Source organism: Cyanistes caeruleus, chromosome 3 (genome assembly GCF_971803275.1).
Source record: "Cyanistes caeruleus chromosome 3, bCyaCae1.hap1.1, whole genome shotgun sequence".
Classification (NCBI taxonomy): domain Eukaryota; kingdom Metazoa; phylum Chordata; class Aves; order Passeriformes; family Paridae; genus Cyanistes; species Cyanistes caeruleus.
In genome coordinates this window covers 61,907,414-61,927,772 of record NC_141703.1, presented here as the reverse complement: position 1 = coordinate 61,927,772, position 20,359 = coordinate 61,907,414, and the positions used below count along the sequence as shown (strand labels likewise).

The following is a 20,359-nucleotide window of genomic DNA, read 5'->3' as shown; positions in this document are numbered from 1 at the left end:
TCTTCTTCTGACAATTAATTTTGTAAATTCACATTTTGATAGCAATCATAAATAATATAACAGTGCTCTTGGCTTCTGATAAAATGGGATGCTTCTATAATCTGTAACATTCTTTCTAATACATATCCAAAAAGCAATTTCTTGATTTTATTTAACTTTTCAACAGCCCATAGAGTGACTTACAAATTATTTCCAATGTTTTTAAATTGTTTGCACCAAGTTATATAAATCCCACAAAACCTGACATAGAAGTCATTATCTCTTATAAGGTTACTGTATATGGTCCTTGCCAGAAAGATATCTGAGAGCAATGCTAAAGCATCTGCTTAAAATTAGCAATTACCTTGTCTTTCAATAACACAGTCACACAACTAAAGGCAATTTAGTGAAAAATGCTACACCTCATCAAATACATGCTAGCATAAATTTTACATTTTTAGTACAGGAAACTGATTTATTCATGAGGGTCAAAGGCAATGTCTGCTAAGATGTCTGCTCCACAGACAGCAGATGATGATAATGGATATGATACACTATCCTTAAATAGCATTCATTTTGCCTTACTTATTATTTATTGCTAGAGTCCAATAATAAAAAAATCAATCTACTTTAGCCTCACCATTACTGGATTCAGTGCAACCAATTTTGTTTCCTTTTGGAATTATAAATCAAGGTTGTGAGTTCATTTTCCTGTTCCACACACACTTCATATTTTTACACTCATCCTCAGTGAGTGACAAGTATGACTACATCAATGTCACCTTCTTTCAGATGCCTGAATAGATTGTGCAGTCAGCACTGGGTTGCATGACTGGGATCAACTCTTTGTAAGAATACTTTATTTACTCTTTTCTAGTCTAATTAAAAGTAAATAAGCAAATCCCCAAAAGATTCCTTTAAGATTCTGTTTTCTTGGATATTTTTCCAAAAATACATTCAGGATGTGCATGCAAAATACAGTTATCCACAACACACCAGTATATGTTGTTGTTGGTTTTTTTTCAAATTCAACCCTATGCATGTAGGCTTTTCCCAAATTCTTGAATTCTAGATTTTTCTTTCCTCAGGCATTTACAACAGAAATAGGCATTTCCAACAGCCTAAGGCAAAGTGTTATTTAGACTCCATAAACTCCTTGTGTCTGACCACTTGACCTCTAATCACCCAGGCTGCTGGTTAGCTGGCTTCCCAGCAGACTTGGCCTGTGCCAACTAGCACAGTTCAAGGGTAGTGCACGTTTAAACATCATTTCCAGTGGGCTCTATGGATAACCCTGCTCCAAGTCTGCTCTCTGTAGACTCCCTCAATGCTGTCACAGCAGGTGTTGCACCCTCAAATACTACATGCTTTCATTAAAGTGGCCTAATTTTGTTTGTTTTGTTTTTGTTTGTTTGTTCATTTTTAAACTGTGGAGGTGAAACTTTTGAACAAAAGGTAATAAACAGCCACTTTCAAATACAATGAGCTGGACCAAAAACCTACCAAACATAAGCAAGTTTGAAGGCCACAGGATGACAAACAGCACAGGGGAGATGTAGTGTTGATTGGCAAATCTGATCTTAAGGGGAATACAGCCCTAAATAATATGGACATGAGCTAGGCTATGCCTCCAGGCAGGGAGAGAGGCTGTGTCCTGGCCATCTAGTTTAGCAGAGCCATAGCTAAATATGCCTCTGGTCTTCGTGTGAATGAGAACCAGACTGAGCTGGATGCAAGCGATACTCTTACCACTTACAAAGTAAGTAGGTAGGTACAAAAATGGCAAAAGTGGTTCTGCTGACTGAAAAGATATTTGGATAGCTAAAAAATGTGATTAATTTCACAATTCTTGAATGAGGTCTCCTTTTAATATTAGCTTGCAAGGACAATGCTTCAAAGCTGCTTAGAAAGTGACAAATTTCTTCTGTTATTCTTCAGGTCAATTCAAGTTCAAGTCTGTATTAAACAACAAGATCTTATGTGAAGTCCCACCTTGTCATCTAAAGTTATTTTGGAAGCTTACTGAAACCACTGAGCTCACAGCAGACAATGCTCTGTTCGGAATATTGAGGAACCTCCACCCTTCTGGGAATTCCCCGGTCTCAGAATGCTGTGCCTGTATTGCTCCTTCATTTATTGCTCCAGGCGAAGTTGAAATGAAGGGAAATGGACAATATAAAATCTTGCATGACATTTTAATTAAATGTGTTACTTGTCAAAACCTTTGTTTAACAGGATGAGCACACTTAGCCAGATCCCACATGTGTGTTAATTATAGCAAGAAAGCAAACAAAATGTCAATAGTTAAAACAAATCCTACCAACAGGAAATGGTTATCAAGCTGTGATAAAATGTTTATCAGGAAATGTTTTTACACTATCCAAAACATTTCCTGTCTGTAACATTTTTTGTGGGAAAAAAGAATATCTCTGGTGCTAAAAATAGCATCTTTGCAAGGAATTAAATGACAATGCTTGTAGAAAATGGCTATAGTCATATACCTAGCTTCTCTCCTGTTTTCTTCTTTGCACATAGCATGATGTAACTCTGAAAGAAAACCATTTTCAGAAGTTAGATGGACATCACTAAAGTTTGTACTTCACAGATTAGAAAATAATTCAAAGCAAATTTTTCATAGATAATATCTAAGCAATGTTATCATGGAGGTAGTGGAACCTTGATTCTTTGCTCATTGATAGTGAAGCAATATTTCTATTAAAATATCTGGAAAAGATCAAAAGAGATTAACTAGGATGAAAAACAGTACTGTTGAAGGCATCAAAAGATGATACTCAAGGTGAAGAAGAGTCAGAGATTATCTCTTGAAATGCTTACTCAAAATAAAAATCATGAAAAATTATATTTCCACTCTTTCCAATATATTTCCAATCTTGACTTTTCAAAATTAGGAAAATTGATTTGTTGCAAACATTATGGGTAGTATCACAAAATCACAACAGAGCTGGCATCTGAATATAAGCAAATACTTGTCAGGATCAATCTATAAGACATTACTTAATATAGAAGCATAATAGATGAGTCTTCCTAGATTTGTTCTATCAGCCACATGACATCTAACTTCTAGTCTGTTATTCCATTCTTAAAATATTCCATCCTCCCAAAAAAGAACTTCAATGGCTTTTTAAGGGAATTCAGACACTAAAACTGCTTGAACATTTTAAAAAGTTAGGTTTTTGTGAAATATTTTTTTTATTAATCAACACATATAAAAGACTTTTTGCTTTGATTAAAAACTGTTATTTTTTCCTATTTTAACTGCAGGTTCTATATCTCTTGATGTTTATGTATTTTTTTCCCATACATGGAAACAACAGTGGAACTCATTTCTTGTACAATGGAACTAATGATAGAATCCTGAAAGTGGGAAGGACTTCAACAGGTCATCTGATCAATTTTCATTACCTGAATTAGGATCAACAAAAGTTACTTTAATTTTGATCTACAATCTCAAATCATGGAAACTACAACTTCACTGGGCAATTAGTTCCCAGCTTCCATATTACTACTGTGAGAGCAGTGTTTTCCCTGTTGCCAAAGATGAATCTCCTTTGCTTCAATATTTTTTTCCTGACCATGCAGTGATTAAAAATTCTCCTTGTTCTTTGCAGTAGCATTTTCTCACAACCTGGCAATGTTTCTCTTCTGTCTAAAGATACTATTTTTGGACATCCCAGTATGACGTTTACCTGTTTTGCAATGATGTGATGCTACTGTACAAGCTAAAATTAGACTGCCTTCCAGTGCACCATCAGTCCTTCCTGGCTTCATGTCAAACAGAAATGGAATGAGCATCATCCTAATCATTAAATGAAATATTTGAAGGAACTAGAAACTGCTTGTAAGATGAGACAGGCACATATCAGAGTTATACAATCATGAATAATTTTGGGTTGGAAGGGACCTTTAAAGGTCATCTAGACTAACCTCCCCGCAATGAGCATTCCTTTCCATTCCAATTCCCTTCCGTTTATTGCTGCTGTGTTCTAAATTTGGCATTACAGTTAGGAAAGAAGAAAAACAACCCAAGGACAGTTCAAATGAAAGGAAGAAAATGAGACAGGAGTTCAACAAATGGCATGTAAGGAAAGGCAGAAATAACTGTATCAGGTTTTTACTTGAAGGCATAAAAAATGGAGGCCACTTTCCACTTTCACTGTCAGAAAATTGCACACCATTTCTAGTTTGAACTCCTGAGGCTTTAATATATCTCCACTACTTCTTATTATGGTTTTTCTTTTCCATTAAATTAAAATACCACTCAGTACCTAATATTTTCTCATTGTAAGGAAGGTATAAACTGAAATTACCTTTAAACTCTTTCCAATAAGCTAAACAAATAATCCCTTTAGCTATGTCTTATTTTCAAACCATTGATCATTTTCATGCAGCCTATCCTATTTTCAACATCCCTATCAAATGTATAGTAGCAGTATATGCAGCATCCTAATAGCTGGTCTAAAATACTAATTAGAGGATGCAAATTACCTTAAAATTACTGTTGATTCCTGTCTTGGCACATTCATGAATGAGATTAGCCTTTTTCACTTCAACATCCTCTGGCACTGAGCTGTTGTTCATTGAACTCAATCCTTTAGCTAAATGTTTCAGAATGCAGTTTCTCTGCTTGTAGATTCACATCCATTGCTTCTAGATGTAGGGACTTCACTGTATCAAACTGGATTTTGTTTCAGAGGATCAAATACACCACCTGTTCTACTGCTTCTAAGTGCAACCTTCAGTCTAAGTCAACCTACATAGCACTTCCATGAGTCAAATTGAGCATAACTTCTAGAAAAATATACAATATTGTTTTAAAATATGAACTGGATAATCAATACACACAATTGTTTTAGGGGACAATTACTCTTTGCTTTACTGCCAGTTTGAATATTAATAGCATCCATTTCCACTGGGTTTTGCTACCACTGCCTGCTTGGCTGAGATCACCAGGTATTTTATTATACCTATACACCCACCTGAGATCCAGCAAGGCCAGGCTGGATGGAGCTCTGAGCCACTTGGTCTAGTGGAAGACAGGCCTGCCCATGGTAGGGGGGTGGGAATTAGATGATCTTCAAGGTTCCTTCCAACCCAAACCATTCTGTGATTCTTTGATTCTGTGCATGACAGGGAAGAGCACTGGCTGTCAGCAGAGTGCTGCAGGCACTTTGTGTGTGATATAGGTGAAGAATGGGATGAAAGGTATGTGTAGCCCATAGACCGAGACTGCCATGCAACACAGCAAGTATGGAGAGCATACACGTATGGAACCTCTCCTCCTTTGGTAACTCTAAGGACAGGGGTTTTGCAACTTTAGGTACTTACACAAAACTCCTTTTTGGACAGCCAAAGGCTTACATCTGAGCACATCAATCTTTAAAATGTCAAAACATCCTTGTGAAGCTGTCATTCCCACAAGAAAAGCTGAGACCTTCCCTAGGTCATAAAGGAATTTAATTTTTGATAGGAAGTCAATTCCTTAGCTCCAGAGCAAATTTACACCTTCCAAAGCAATAAGGTTTCCACAGCAATAATGTAACTATAGCATTGGGTATTACAGCAAGGGTCCCTGAGTATTTCCCACAGCAACATAGCAGGCAATTCTCACACTCAAGGTGAGACACAACCAGGTAAAATAGCCAGGTTGTTGCATTTAGGAAAACTTACCAAGATTATCTTCTTTGAGGTAGCTTAATTCTAAACATAAGCTATAGGAGAGGTAGAATACTTAATGTCCCCTCGTTTCCTTTTGGAAAAAAAAAATAAATGATTGCAGATTGGAACAGCATTGGAATATTCGACATTCCCCTTTGACCATGTGTCTCTCGGTGTGTGGCTGACACGTGTATTTTGGCCCAGGCAACAGCCTGGAACGGGCTGCCCAGAGATGTGGTGGAGACACAGTCCCTGGAGGTGTTTAAGGAAAGCCTGGATGTGGCACTCAGTGCCCGGGTCCAGCTGTCACGGTGCTGCTGGGTCACAGGCTGGGCTCAGGACCCCAGAGGTCTTCTCCCAGCTGATGGATTCTGTGATTCGGGAAGGGTGGTGTCTCCCCCGGCGCCGTGCTCGCTCTGGGCACGGCTCTTCCCAAAGAGCCATGTCACACCCGGGCCCAGGCCCCGTGAGGGCTCGGCCTCTCCCGCCGCTCTCCCCGGCACCGCGCGGGCCCTGCCCCGCCGGGCTCGCAGCACAGCGGCCCCTGCTCCGCATCCCGGCTCCCGCTGCAGTGGGTGGATCCCTGGGAGGTGCCAGCCGCTTCCCTCCCCTTCCCCTCGCCCTCCCGCCTCGGCGGCGAGGAGGCGCCCGAGCGCGGCAGCATCTTCCCTTGGCTCGCCGGAGCGGGGGAGGAGCCGCCGCCGCCTGCCGAGAAGGAAGGTGAGCTGCGGAGCACGGGGGTGGGAAGGGGAGGGAAGGGGGTTGGCTCCCCCCCTTCCCTGTGCTTCCCTGCCCGGGGCGGCCGGCGCTGGGGAGCGGGAATGGGGCTGGGCGCGGCCGTCCGTGCTGCGTGTGCTGGGCCGGGCTGGGGCTGCGCTCCCCGGGGCCTCGTTTCGCAGGCACGCGGGCTGTAAATGGCCGATAGCGGGGATGGCGGCGTGTCTGTCTGTGAGTCTGTCTGTCTGTGAGTCTGACTGTCTGTGAGTCTGTCTGTCTGTGAGTCTGTCTGTCTGTAAGTCTGTCTGTGTGTGTATGTGCTCCGCTTCCGTCAGGAGCCTGTGTGGTGCCGGTGCGCGCTGCCCGCAGGTGCGCAGAGGTGTGATGGTGGTGGCGGCACTACGGGCGAGCTGAGCTGGGCGGCCGCTTCTGGTTTTAAGGAAAAGAAGGGATACTTTGGAAACCAAGCACCTTTTACTTATTGTGTGGGAGATGGGAGGATTTCATGGCGTTTCCTTGGGCAAGTGAGATTTCTGATATCAGGCACGGTCAGCAAAGAGGTTTTACTCAGGTTAGAACGGGGTAGGGTCTGTAGGGAGTGATGCCTGTGCACAATCAGAAATCATTTGGGCTGATGAACCGATCAGTACATGAAGGGAACTTACAGGAAAGATGGGGCAAGACTATTTGCAAGGGAATATAGTGGCAGGACAAGGGGGAGCAGTGTCAAATTGAAAGGGAGTACATTTAGATTAGATGTTAGGAAAAAAATCTTCACTGTGGTCGGTGAGGTGCTGGAACAGGTTGCCCAGAGAACTGTGGATGCCCCATCCCATGAGGTGTTCAAGGCCGGGTTGGATGGTGCTCTGAGCAACCAGGTCTAGTGGAAGGTGCCTCTGCCCATGGCAAGGGTTGGAACAAAATTACTACAATTTGTGGTCCCTTCCAACCCAAAACATCCCATGATTCCCATTCCAACCCAAATCGTTCTATGATTCCATGTTGGAGGATATGAAAGCAAACACATAGTAAAGGAAACATTTAGAAACAATCATGCTGCTCAGTGTTGATAGAAGAGATAATACTGTCCAGATATATAGGAAATAAACGTGACAGAATTATGCAGGATGTGAATTGATGTGATGGACTGTAAAGTGGCAGGAAGAGACTGTGTGGGTAAAGAAAAAGAGTCAATCATTGCTTATCATTGCTTTGAGACAAGAAAATTATAAGAACTTTTGATGGTGTGTGCTGTAGACCACAGGAGTTGGATTTGTGTAAGAATATCCCTTACTGAGAGATACTGTCAGGGATTATGTCACAGATGGATTTCTTTCTTAGACTGTAGAATCCCAGGATGGTTTGGGTTGGAAGGGACCTTAAAGATCATCTAGTTCCAGCCCTCCTGTCATGGGCAGGAATGCCATTCGCTAGACCACATTGCCCATGGCCCCGTCCAGTGGTCTTGAGCACTGCCAGGGATGAGGCATCCAGAACTCTTCTCAGCAAACTGTTTATGCCCTCACCACCATCTGAGTAAAGAATTTCTTCCTGGGATCTGATCTGATTCTGTCCTCTTGTCATTTAAAGCCATTCCCTCTTGTTCAATCAATATCTGCCTGTGTAAAAAATTACTCTCCCTCTTTCTTATAAGTCCCCTTTAAGTACTGAAAGGCCACAGGGAGGTCTCCCTGGAGCCTCTTCTTCTCCAGGCTGAACAACCAAGAGGTACAGATGATGGCGTCATTTAGACATACAGTGATCCAGATAATCTTACATACAACTGCTGTCAGCTTGCCCAATAAACACAATTGCCTTCGACTTGCTCTCACGTAAAGGCGGTTCGTTAGTCAGCTCGTGATCTTGGATCATATTTTTAATTAGATTAAATAAATGGAGATAAAATGGGTGAGTAAACAGGTTTGAAATTCTTATTTTAGAAGGTCAAACTTGGAAAAATCAAGAGGATTAATTAGTGATGTTGTTTGTACAGCAGGCCCTAGAAAGTAAAGAAGGTAGAAAGCTGGTTTATGCCAAAGATAGAATCCATTTGGAATTTATTTTTAAACTGGGACAATATCCAAAAAAAATTATAAAAATCTCTATCAAAGACAACTTCTAACCACCAAAAAGGATTTTAGAAATATAGACCAGTAAAACGATAGTTAAGCAAAGTGAAAATGAAGAGGTAAATGCCAATTTAACAGTAAGAACTGGCAAAAGTAATTCTGAGTTAGTTATAGATAATTTTTTTAAGCTTCTTTAATCGTGTAAGTGAAAACAATAATAGAAATGAGACCACTGAGTGATAAAGTTCAGGTAAAATGGCCTTGGCATCATGATACACATCATCTGTTGCAGTTTGGAGAATGCAGTGGGTAGACTTAATGTTAGATGCTCAACTTTGACCTCAAAAGAATAACCTTTTGTCTCTTAATTATTTTTTGAGGCTTGAGAAACCTCTGTGTGTCATGTCTGAATCCAATGCTCTTGCCACTTAATGTCCAGTAGCTCCAGTATCAGAAGACTGAAACAGTACATTTGGGTATTTACCAATATCATTTATTGGTAGAGGTCCCGTGCACATTCTGTTTACAGTTTTATCTCTCTCCTATAACATGCAGTATCTTCATAGGCAGACAGTGTGGAGAGTATTAACAATCAAAATTCTTAGCTCCAGGTATATACTACCTGTTTGATGTATATGCCTAGGTAAAGTCTGGCTATGTCAGACTCCCACACTCAGGTACAATGCCACCATGTACATCTGAAGCTGGTACATGATTTATCCTGACCTGTTGGTGTTTAAGTTCTTAAAGCTCTAATATTTTATATATTACAATTCCTTAACCTTATTAAAAAAAAAAAAAAAAGCTGCTTCTTTTGTATATTCACTGCATTATTCTGAATGGTTTTGTTCTGTTCCATGGTCAATATTTTTTTTTTAAAGAAAGTTTTTTTTTCTTTTTCTTAAACTGTATCTTTGGATTAATTTTGTTTCCCTAAAGCTTCCTCTCTCGTTGGAAGATCAAAATGAAGATAAGTTATCAATTCTACCAAATCAGTTCTATGGTAAATTAAGTTTTATGTAGAATATAAAATAGGCAAGAGCCAACAATTGCATCATTTGTATTTTATTGTGTTTCTGTATGGATTACAGGAATTGAAGTGTATTTAGAGTTTGGGTAACAATTAAGCAAAGAGAAAGAACTTTTCAAGATAATTTTCTGAGAATCTTGGATTAGCCATATCAAAATTGTGAACAGATGTTTTTCTTTAGCACCTCAGGTTAGACTTAGGTTACATTAGATTACATTAGGTTCGATTTTGATGCAGGAATGACATCTTGTTCTCAAGAGACTGTCTGACAAAATGTTTGATTATTTTAACACATCTCAAGGTCTAGAGATAATGCTCGTTATGTTTTTATTCTTTTACTGGAGAAGTAAACCAGTAATTATGTGAAAGTGACTCCAGCATCTTCCTATAACACTTTTCAGCACTTAAAGTAGTTCTTGCATTGTTTCCATGATCTGAAATACTTGTTTGCCTTCAAAAGGTATTTTTGCATGCATAGAAGGAATTGTAAATACTTTAAAATGAAAATGTGTTTTGATTGACATTTTCTTATCAGGGCTTTTCAGCTGCTGACTTTAACATTTCAGTAAGTCTACTGGAGGCTTAATTTTTTAATAAACACTACTATTTTCTTGTCTTTGTGTTTCTGTCTTTCATTTGCTTGTTATATAGCTTCTCTTTCTTTGTAGTTGCCAGCCACTTTCTTCAAATCTTCTGCTTTTTGAAGTCAAGTAGATAGATAGTCAAAGGTGTGGTATTATTTTTTCAGATTGTCTCTAGGATTTGTAGAATGAGAAAATAATTTGGGATTTTTTTTTGTTGTTGTTTCTGCTTTAAATATTTTCCTTCTGGTGGGTGATGATGATTTTTTCCACCTGCTTCCTCTCTGGTTGCTGGCTGGTCAACAATCTACCATTCTACATCAATGATGGTGGTAGACATTTCTAAAGGGGAAGAAGTAACTGGAATAGGAATGAGAAAAATGAAGAAACTTAATATGAACACTTGCTTACCATCACTTAGGATATGCATTGTGCATGTGAACCTCTGGAATCTTCAGTGGGGTCGTGTTAGAGGTCCATCCCTGGAGCCAGCAGGTGGAACTGGATGTCATGGCAAAAGAGAGGTGGTGTCTGACAAGAAGCTTTTGGCTCAAGTTTTGTCTCTGGAGATGGAGCCAATAAAGAGTTTCTTGGATCTAGCCTCTAAAGTCTGTGTTGATTTGCTTGTGTAATGAATAGGCACACAGTGGAACTTGTGTCAGGAGCAAAGAATTCACTGTCTGGTGCCATGAAACAAGAAAGGAAGGAGAGAAGATTGTACTTTAGTTGGAGTTAGAAGTTTTTCAAAGAACTCACTATTTGTTAAGGTCTGCAGTTTCTTAGTAATGGAAAATGTCACATGAGTGGAAGAATGAATGACAAGCTGAGTTCTGACAATTTATTGTCAGCACTGGATGTAGTACTGGCATTTCACTGTACATGAAGAAGGAAGGTAATTTTGAAAATAGTCTTCCTAGAAAGGAATGTGACCTGTTCAATAGGAGTACATGTTGGCAGTATTGCAGATCTGATCATTCCTGCAAAATTCCTTGGACAAGTTAGCATCAATGTAATGACTACTCTGGTAGGAAACTGCTGAGAAATCAGGACTGTCAGAGAAGGTTAAGTTCCTTTTCTAAAAGTCTCATCAAGTCCCTTTTCTCTGTGACTTTTTCTTTCTAATCTTTCCTCATCCTGTGGCTAGAATCCTTGGGGAAGAAGCTGCAGACAGACCTTTGAATCAGCAGATGAGATTCATAAATGCTCAAGTTAAGTGGGAGGAAATACTAAGTGGAGTTCTGAAAATTTTTGTTTGCTTGCCAAGTTCCTAGAGAGAGAATCTACAAGAATGTTTACAATCAGATGAGTCAGTGAACCTGTTTAAGTATTTAGGGTTAAATGGTCTTGGACTGCTAATGAAGCTTGGCTACTAGAATTAGTATTTATGTTCCTTAACTCAATCTTATGTGTACTGCAGAAACATGTGTGTCTTACCCAAAGACCTATTGTGGCTGGACCAAAACGAGGGTCAAAACTTCCAGTTTCCAAGATCTAAATTGAGACTGCCAGAGTATGCTGTCCAGATTCTTAATTGAACTTGGATTCCAGATGAGAGCTTTGTGGAAGTTTAATATAAATATTTTTGGATCAAAAGGCGGTACATGTCCTCAAGAAATGGATGTTTACAATAATGATGTTTTTTCATTTAGATTTGTGCTTCAGAATTTTTGTTGGGAAATACAGCTAGTGAAAATTATAAAAGGTTTTAATTAATGAGAAATACTTTTTGTCTACCTTTTTACTTTCTAAAGTAAGTATTGCATTCTTTTTAAATGTAGTGGCTAGCTATTTTAAAGTAATATTTTAGCAGCTGTGCTCATATTACAAGATTTAGTAGACAAACAAACCCGGTGACTTGTCTGAAATTGCTTGGATATGTTTTTCTCCTGTGCCTCATTTACTCAAATATACAGTTTTTCATTTTTGATGAAAATTTTTTTTTTTCTTTTCGTGACTGCATTCACAATTGTTATTTTCCTGGAGGAAAAGTCGTGCAAGTAGGCAAATATGAATCATTGCTAATATTTTAAAGGTATATAGATAAGAATGGTTCTTAAGCAGGCTTAATTTTTTTTCTGTCTTTATTTTCTGGGATCCCCAGGTGAATATATACTCTTAAATCAATTACAGGTTTTAAGAAAGAACAGCTTTGCAGTTACAGATATGTGGCACTTAGTATGTACTTTTATTAAGAGACATGAATTTGAATAAAAGAATAAACTAGCATAGTTTGAGTCATCCCACGTACTCCTATGGGGTTGCTCAAAAATGATTTGTCTGTTTGCAGAGCAAGCTGAAAATGGAGTTGCAGGGTAATTTTCTCACGTATAAGATAGAACATGTTCTCGCCTTTGAGTTGGAGGGCATGTAACTGATCTTTGTTGTTGAAGAGTCAAGGCAGAATCGTTGGGAGTCTGAAAAGTAATGAAGTGGAGCACTTTTTATTTGTTAACTGAGTTGGTTATATCCTAATGTATCTTTATACTAACGAATCAACTGTTTTTAAGTGAAACTATGCTTTTGTCTGACCAGCTGCAGTTGAAGTGAAATGCTGGAACCTGAAGAATTATGGGCATCAGTTTTGTATCAAATGGCTTGAGGAAGGAAATACAGAATTCTACGTTTGTTTAAGCTAGAAAATTCAGTTAATAATTATTCCCTTGGGGTCTGAGTGTAGGCCAAGGATGCTCAAGAAGTGGGTAACATATGTCAGCGTTGCTAGGGAGTGCTGGAAATTGATGCTGCTAAATATTGGATAGCCTTGATAATCAGTTTCACAGTAGGACTACTGGCACACTTGAAATTAAATGTTTCAGAACAATTCAGTAGTACAGGCAAAGACCTTAATTTGGGGGTTTGTTTCTACTTTAAATAGAGATAATATAGACAAAATCAACTGGCTGCATTCTTGTTGTTTGAATGAGTATGTTGAGGAAAATAAAAATTGCTTAACCACAAGAGCTCAGCGAGTTCCCACATTTCCATTAGGATGTAAAGCCTAGTAAATAGCTGTGTGTGCTTATTCAGGGCTCTGCCCAGCTGCACAGGCAGAACTGTCTGGTGCCATTTAGTTCTTAGCTGCTGCTCCAGCTTGGCATGGATATGTGGGTCCTGTATCATATCTGCCAGCACCCTTTTGGTGTCAGGGATCCCCAAGGTCATCTCAAAAACCAGTATGTGCTGATGTGGAGGCAACTGAGTCAGTCCTTTAGTCTGTTCTAGTTGAAGAGGAATATAGCTTAGCTTCCAGTTTCAGTTTGGTTGTGTGTTTGAGCCCTTAAGCTCAATGTGGACTTTCACACATGAGCTGAATTCTTCATTTAGTGTCTCAAAATAGGTGTAAGAAATACACTGTGTGTGTAGATTTGTGGGTTTTGTTGAAGTTGTGCATATTCAGTACGGACAAGCTGCAGCAGTTGTTCAGATTTTTATTTATTTCAAGAAAATAATTTTATTTTGTTTATTCAGTAGATTACATGTTGAATCATTAACATTTATAATACTTAAGTCATACTAATTTCATGTATTTTATGTAATTGGATTAGATCTTACAGCATGAAGTCTTACATAAGAGACATTTTTAGTAGTTAGTTAGGTAGTTTTATGCCTAACTTTATGCCCAAGTTTAGGTAGTTAGTTACATTTGATACTTGTTTAATGCGGTATTATTCTAAAAATTAACTCAGTAAAATGGTAACTTGTTTTGTTGGATGTTATTCTGCCTGATGTCAGAATTTTACAGACATGTAATTTTATGTGTGAAGTAGACAGATTTTTAACTATGTCTGAACCAATGTACCTCAAAGAAAATTATGTGTACAACTTTCATCATTATTCAGCTTCAGAACTGCTTCTCACTTTTGTAGTTTTATTGAAAACAGAGTTGCATGGCTTTATGTTAGGAAATAATTTTGGGGTAGTAGAGTTGTGCATATTTGTGGAGAAACATCTGGTCTGAAAATCTGTTTCTGTTGATAATGTATGTCATAGAAATGATATAGGTAATTTACAGGGCTGACAATATTTTCTGAAGCAGAATGATTTTTTTAGCAGCTCTCAGTAAGCCTGAAAAGACACAAATGTTTTTTTTACTTTGGTTTCAGAATGGAATTGAAATAAGTACATTTGAAGGCTTAAGCCAGCTCTTAGCAGTGTGCTTTTTCTTTGCTGAAAGAAATGTCTTAAAGCGTTATGTCAGAAAGGTTCTCAATTTATTTTTACTGCAATGAAAAGACATTGGAGTATGGTGCTCATAAAACATCTGTCTTTCCAATCACAATCTGATTAATTTTCCTATTTGTTTTAAAAAACTGTTTTGTTCAAGAGCTAGTATTTTAGGTAAGAATACAGAAGAGCAGAGTCTGCCTAACTGATCATTGTACAGTTGTGTATAAAAGCAAAACTGAGAGACCTTTGTGTTTCTTGTTTTCTCACCCCACAGAAGATAGTCCTGGCTTAATATTAAGTGCTTAGGTTCAGAAAGTATTGTTGCAGCAGTATGATATGATGATTTTAACCACAGTTCTCTCTCCGCAGGGGGACACAAGCACAAATCCCTATGGAGGATGAACCTCCTCCTCAAGGAGTCAGTGCCAAGGTCAGAGTGTCAATTTGTATTGGAAATTCTGTACTGCTCTGCTCAAAAGGTTCCATTTAGTAGTAGCTTAGTACATGCAAGTACTTTTCAAGGTAGGCAGAAAACAAAAGCTATAGGTAGAAGAAAAGATACCAGCTGAAGAAATCTTGCTTAAGTCATCCACAAAATATTAGAAGAAAAATATATTCATATAACATCTGAGATTTATGTCTAAGTCTGCTTTTCATGACTTCATGATGTGCAATGTAATGAGGGAACTGATCACTTACAGGATATAAATATAGATATGCTAAGAGTTGAAGGTGGTTTTCATATTTTTGAAACAAAATATAATGGGGAACTGTATGAGGGGAGAAAGTCTTGAAAAGTGGAAGAATATATCTTACTGATTTGATTGTAACTAATAATTCCAGAGACAGGATTTAGATTATCAGTTTTGTCTGATAAAGTTTAGGTTCTTTCTTTTTTTTCTTCTTTTTTTTTTTTAAAGATCAGTATCATAGGTATTTCCTTGGGTGCTCTTTATAAGAGTAGTTGAGGATTTTTTTCTTTGCTTTAATTTTAGTGTTAAGAAATGCTACATTTGGGGTGTTTTTTAAAGCTGCTAATTATGAGGGTAGGACATGAGTGCTTTGTAGAATGAGGTTACAGAAAAAACAACTTTTCTCTATAAGATGAATTGGTTCTGACCCACTGAGCACTTGGAATTTAGAGCCCACATTATAAAGAAACTGATACATTATTCCAAATAAAGGAATCTGTAAAATTGAAGGACACTCTGACTGTCCTTTTGAATTTCAGACTTCTTCAGTCTTGAGCAAAAGTGGGATGAAGTTTTGTTGATGCAATTGGAAGAATAGTCTGTGATGCTTTCGGTATTTATTATCATATCTTAAGATGGCCTAAAATTCTCTGTAGAATAAATGATAACCTCTTGACATAAAAGAAATTTTTTCTGCAAACAGCAGATGAACCAGGACTGGTTCCATATGGATTCTGGTCCTCTGTCCCTGATAACCCTGCTACTTGTCACAGGCAGCAGTGTTTGCTAGGATTAGCTTGGACCTACTTGCTCACTGACTTATTTCATAACATAATGTCTGTTTGTCCAGCTGCCTGCTGCCAAGCTGATTGTGTCAGCAGAATCCTACTTCCCTTTCACTTGCAAATTTGGCTGAAGTTGGTCAGTTATTTGCTGCAAGGAGACAGGGAAAGAACTGGTGTGATCAAAACCGCAACTTTTTTTCCTGTGAAGATGGCCAATCCTCCTTTCCCCTCCTCCGAAGTGTATAGTAAAGAAGCGTGTGATTAGCTGGTATTTGTCTAAAGAATTTAATTTAGGATTAATTTAGGGTTTCAGTTTTGATTTTCTAATGTTATGTATGTTTCTGTTTATATTTTTTTCCTAATCAGTGATACTAATTGAAAAAGCAATAGTTTTGTGGCTGATATAACATGTTTCAGATTCATACAGTGAAAATATGACCTCGCCATTTAACCTCTTGCATGGTACTTTTCTCCATGAATATAGATCCTTTATTTCTAGATCATGACATATTTTTTATGTTTATTTAATGTCTACCTTTCAAATATTGCTGTAGAATTAAAATACTGGTTTGCAGCTGAAAAAGGAAATGGTGGTGTTTATCTAGTTTTTCACTATGCAAAGGCATATATTTCTCTCTGTGAAGGTATTTGATAGCATTTTTTAATAATACCAGGCCTTGGAGGCAACACTGTTGTCAGCCCTGAAGATGCTGGATGTTGGGAAATGGCCAATTTTTTCTCTCTGTTCCCCAGAAGAGATCAAGTTAATTCGTCAAGCCTGTGTATTTGGCAGTGCTGGTAATGAAGTGTTGTATGCAACGGAAAATGATGAGGTAATTGTCCAAGAATGTGTATGATGTGTTTAATCAGTTTTGTATCAAGTTATTCTGAAGGCCAGTATAATAATACACCTAGAGAAAGTTGCATGCAAAAATGTCTGATTGATTTGTTTGCTACTGAAACAATTTCAGTTTAAATTAAAGGCTTCCTCCCACAATCAGAGAACAAAGAGAAGATGGAGTTAGACATTTGTTGAAAGTGCATAGTGACAGGATGAGAAGCAGTGGGCACAAACTGCAAGATGGGAAGTTCTGATTCAGTACTAGGAAAAAATTGCCATAAGAGGGATTAAATCCTGAAGCAGTTGTGGGATTTGTTTTCCTTGGACATGTTTAAGAATCTTTTGGACATGGCCTTGAGTTGACTGATCTGTTTAGGTCTTTGTTGAGCATGAGGGTGGACTAGTTGACCTTTGGGGGAAGTTCTCCATTGCAACCTAGTTATGAGTTTGTGATTCTTTTATAACAGGTTTTTGTGCTTGGCATGAACTGCAGTGGCTGTCTGGGAACAGGAGACATGCAGAGCACTATAGAACCAAGGAGGTTAGATTCCCTGTGTGGCAAAAAGATAGCCTGCCTGAGTTATGGAAGTGGCCCTCATGTTGTTCTTGCTACAGAAGGTAAAGTATGGTCTGAATATTACTTTTGCAGAGAGTTAAATTCATCCAGCAGGTGTGAAAGGTCTGGGCTGGTAACATAAAAGAGAGGGCTGAGTATTCTGGGCTGTTAAGTCAAATGTATTTTAATTGGTAAATATGGCATGTCAGCTAGCTTGTTAATTTCAGAAGTTTTTCAAGTCCCACTTTGATCTTGTTACTGCTTTTGGAAGGGTTTTTTCTTTCACTTCTCAATTAAGTTTGAAACTTCTGATTGCTCTTGAAATGCATTTGTGGCTACATTATGCCCCTATGTTCTTGTGCCAACACTGTCCTTTAGCTAAAATGCATCTTTTCCCTCCAGTACCTACTTTTGGATGTGCTATAAAGACCCATTATGTTGTCTCCCAGCCTTTATGATTCCTGCACTGACACTCTATTATCCACATTGTGGTAGTGGCTTTTATATTCATAATTAAGTACTTTACTCTTGAGTAAAAATTACTAATATTGTGTTCCCAGTGAGGTTCTGTTAGAGCCTAATTGATGATATTCACACTTACCTGTCTCTGTTAATGAGAGGATATGTTTTTCAGTATTCCAGATTATGAGTAAAAGTAGGTGAGGACAGTTGTGTTGTAAATGTGTTCTTTTTCATTCAGTTGTGTTCCATCATTTTCTCTAGTCTTCATGCCAGACCATTCTGCATGCTTTTTTTTATGTATGCATCTGTATTCCTCTGAGCTTTGTTACTGGTATGTCCCACTGATGCACTTGTACTCCTTAACCTGATGATGGGGAGGTGCTGCCAAAGAGCAGGGTCCAGAACTGATCCTTGATGGCTTTTTACTCATAACTCCCTTTGCATTAATAGCTTTTCTTCAGCACAGCCTTTTTTAACTTACCTTTTAGAGGGCTGCTCTATGTTACACAATTCCTGTGTTGATTATTGTCATTTCCACTTTGCTGTATGTTTCTGTGCTGTGTGTTTCACATGCTTACTGAAATTTTTATTCACATGTTGGTGAACTGAGGAAGAGGTTGTTCATATTTGATAGGATAAAGTAACTAAGTTTGACCAATTATTGTAGAGAAGTATTGGTTTAGTGCAGTAGGTATTGCCTTTTAATTCTGAGAGAACCCTTCTTAGGGAATATGCATATTGTAAGGGAATGAAAGCTTATTATTGGAATTTTCCAAAGTGGGAAACAATGCAAGGGCATAGACAAGGGATTCTGATTGATTGTCAGTAACAAAAAAATTGAAATGGGGACTCTGACTGTCATTTAATTATTTTCTTTTCTGTATTACACCATCCCCTTTCTTGCAGCGGTTTGTTTTCCTTTACTATGATTATGGTGATACTATCCTTTTGGCTTCGTGGTCAACACTACATGAGCCAAATAGCATTGGTACATCCACAGACTGAACAGCCCCATAGGTCATATGTATTTATGTTTTTATAAATACATATGTATTTATGCACTTTATGCATATCTGTTACTGAATTTGACTTTATAGTTTGTAATTTTATGATATGTACTCATTGGAAAAGTAGAGGTTTTTTCAACCAGCTTTTTACATTTTTCTTGTAGAAGGAGAAGTGTATACATGGGGTCATAACGCTTATAGTCAGCTGGGCAATGGTACAACAAATCATGGTTTTGTTCCCTGTCAAGTCTCTACTAACTTGGTGAACAAGAAAGTCATTGAGGTTGCCTGTGGCTCTCACCATTCTATGGTGTTAACATCTGATGGAGAGGTGAGTGCAGTGAGAACCATTATCTGTTTCCTTTTAGTGAAACTCACATATGTGAGAAACAGGAAAACACTCTGCACCTATAGCATTAGACCTTGCTTCTTGCAATCCTCACAGGGCTGATTAACAAAAATGTTTTAAAGAAATTGAAACTTGTGAGGGTGTAGCTGTTTTGAAGTGTGTGCAGAACACTGATTTTGTGCCACATCTGCTTGTAATAACAAATTTTGCAGCCAGCTCCTTCCTATGCTATACTCTACCTTAAATGCTTAATGGCATTAAAGCTGATATTAATGTAAATCACATTCACTGTAAGGAATTTTACCTGCCAAAGTAAGAAGTTTCCTGGAAAGTAGCAATAGATTCTTCCAGCACTAACTGCAGTCATCATGTTTCCTCCTACCTTCGAGTGGAGGAACATAAAAGAATGGAATATATAAATATAAAGATAGGCATATTTTTGTTAGAAACAGTTCAGTTGTAAACCTATGTGTCTTCCTAGGTCTGTAAAGCAATACATCCACTTTCATATAAAACATGAAATTTTTTATTTATATGGCTTTTTCATCTCTTGAATATGTACTTTGAATATAATATATATATATAATATATATATATTATATATAGTATGTAATAAAGCCGCCTTTGGTGACAATTCTTTTGGAACAGGTATACACATGGGGTTATAATAACTCGGGCCAGGTTGGATCTGGTTCAACAGCAAATCAGCCAATTCCTCGAAGAGTTACCAGCTGCCTACAAAATAAAATAGTTGTTAATATAGCTTGTGGACAGATGTGCTCTATGGCTGTGGTGGAAAATGGAGAGGTAAGAAATTTCAAGTGAATATTTGGACTGAATTTTACTTCATGTAATAACTTGGCATGTAGGTAATTTCAAAGCTGGTAGTAATGAGTTGTTATTCAGAAAGGAAGTTTACCTTTCCAGACTCCCTCAAGTCTATCTGCTTATAATGCTCATAAAAACCTTTGCTATTAAACAACTGCTGTCTTTAGCATTCATAGACAAGTAAATTATTGTCTGTACTAGAATCTGAAGTATTGTGTGTGAGGATGATCAGTGAATGTGAGAATAATCACTGAATGATATTTTAATTTTTAGTGCTCATATTCACACCTCTTAAGAAAAAATAAAAGTACATGCCATATATTTGTTGTACTGGAGTACCTCTTGAATCTGTCTTATACTTTTTTATCCTTTTTGCAAGGATACAAGGAGGTTGTAGAGTTATTGATTTTGTTCATATGAGCTGACGATATTGGGCAGTATACATCTTGCTAGCTCTATTTCTCCAAACACTTGAGTTTAGAACTGAGTAGCTATTGACTGCAGTAAAACATACATCACTGAAATTATCAGAGTTCAGTATTTTCTCTTTTTCTTATGTTTGGCATAAAGCTGCCTACTCAAACTGTTGTGCACAGCTTCCATTATATACTTGTTCTAGT

The 20,359-nt window shown here is 38.0% G+C and overlaps 1 protein-coding gene across 2 annotated transcripts in view; it reads left to right on the top strand.

Annotated features, from left to right (window-relative positions):
* The first annotated feature begins 2,166 nt into the window (after positions 1 to 2,166).
* RCBTB2 (RCC1 and BTB domain containing protein 2) overlaps positions 2,167 to 20,359 on the top strand; it is a 34,850-nt gene continuing 16,657 nt past the window's right edge. The window contains exons 1-6 of one of the 2 annotated variants that reach the window (XM_023940990.2): positions 2,167 to 6,375; positions 14,589 to 14,649; positions 16,371 to 16,529; positions 17,005 to 17,155; positions 18,727 to 18,893; positions 19,560 to 19,718. In XM_023940990.2, coding sequence (XP_023796758.2) covers positions 5,888 to 6,375; positions 14,589 to 14,649; positions 16,371 to 16,529; positions 17,005 to 17,155; positions 18,727 to 18,893; positions 19,560 to 19,718 — 1,185 coding nt within the window. In that variant the 5' untranslated portion in view covers positions 2,167 to 5,887. The other variant, XM_086881303.1, reaches the window with a different exon arrangement.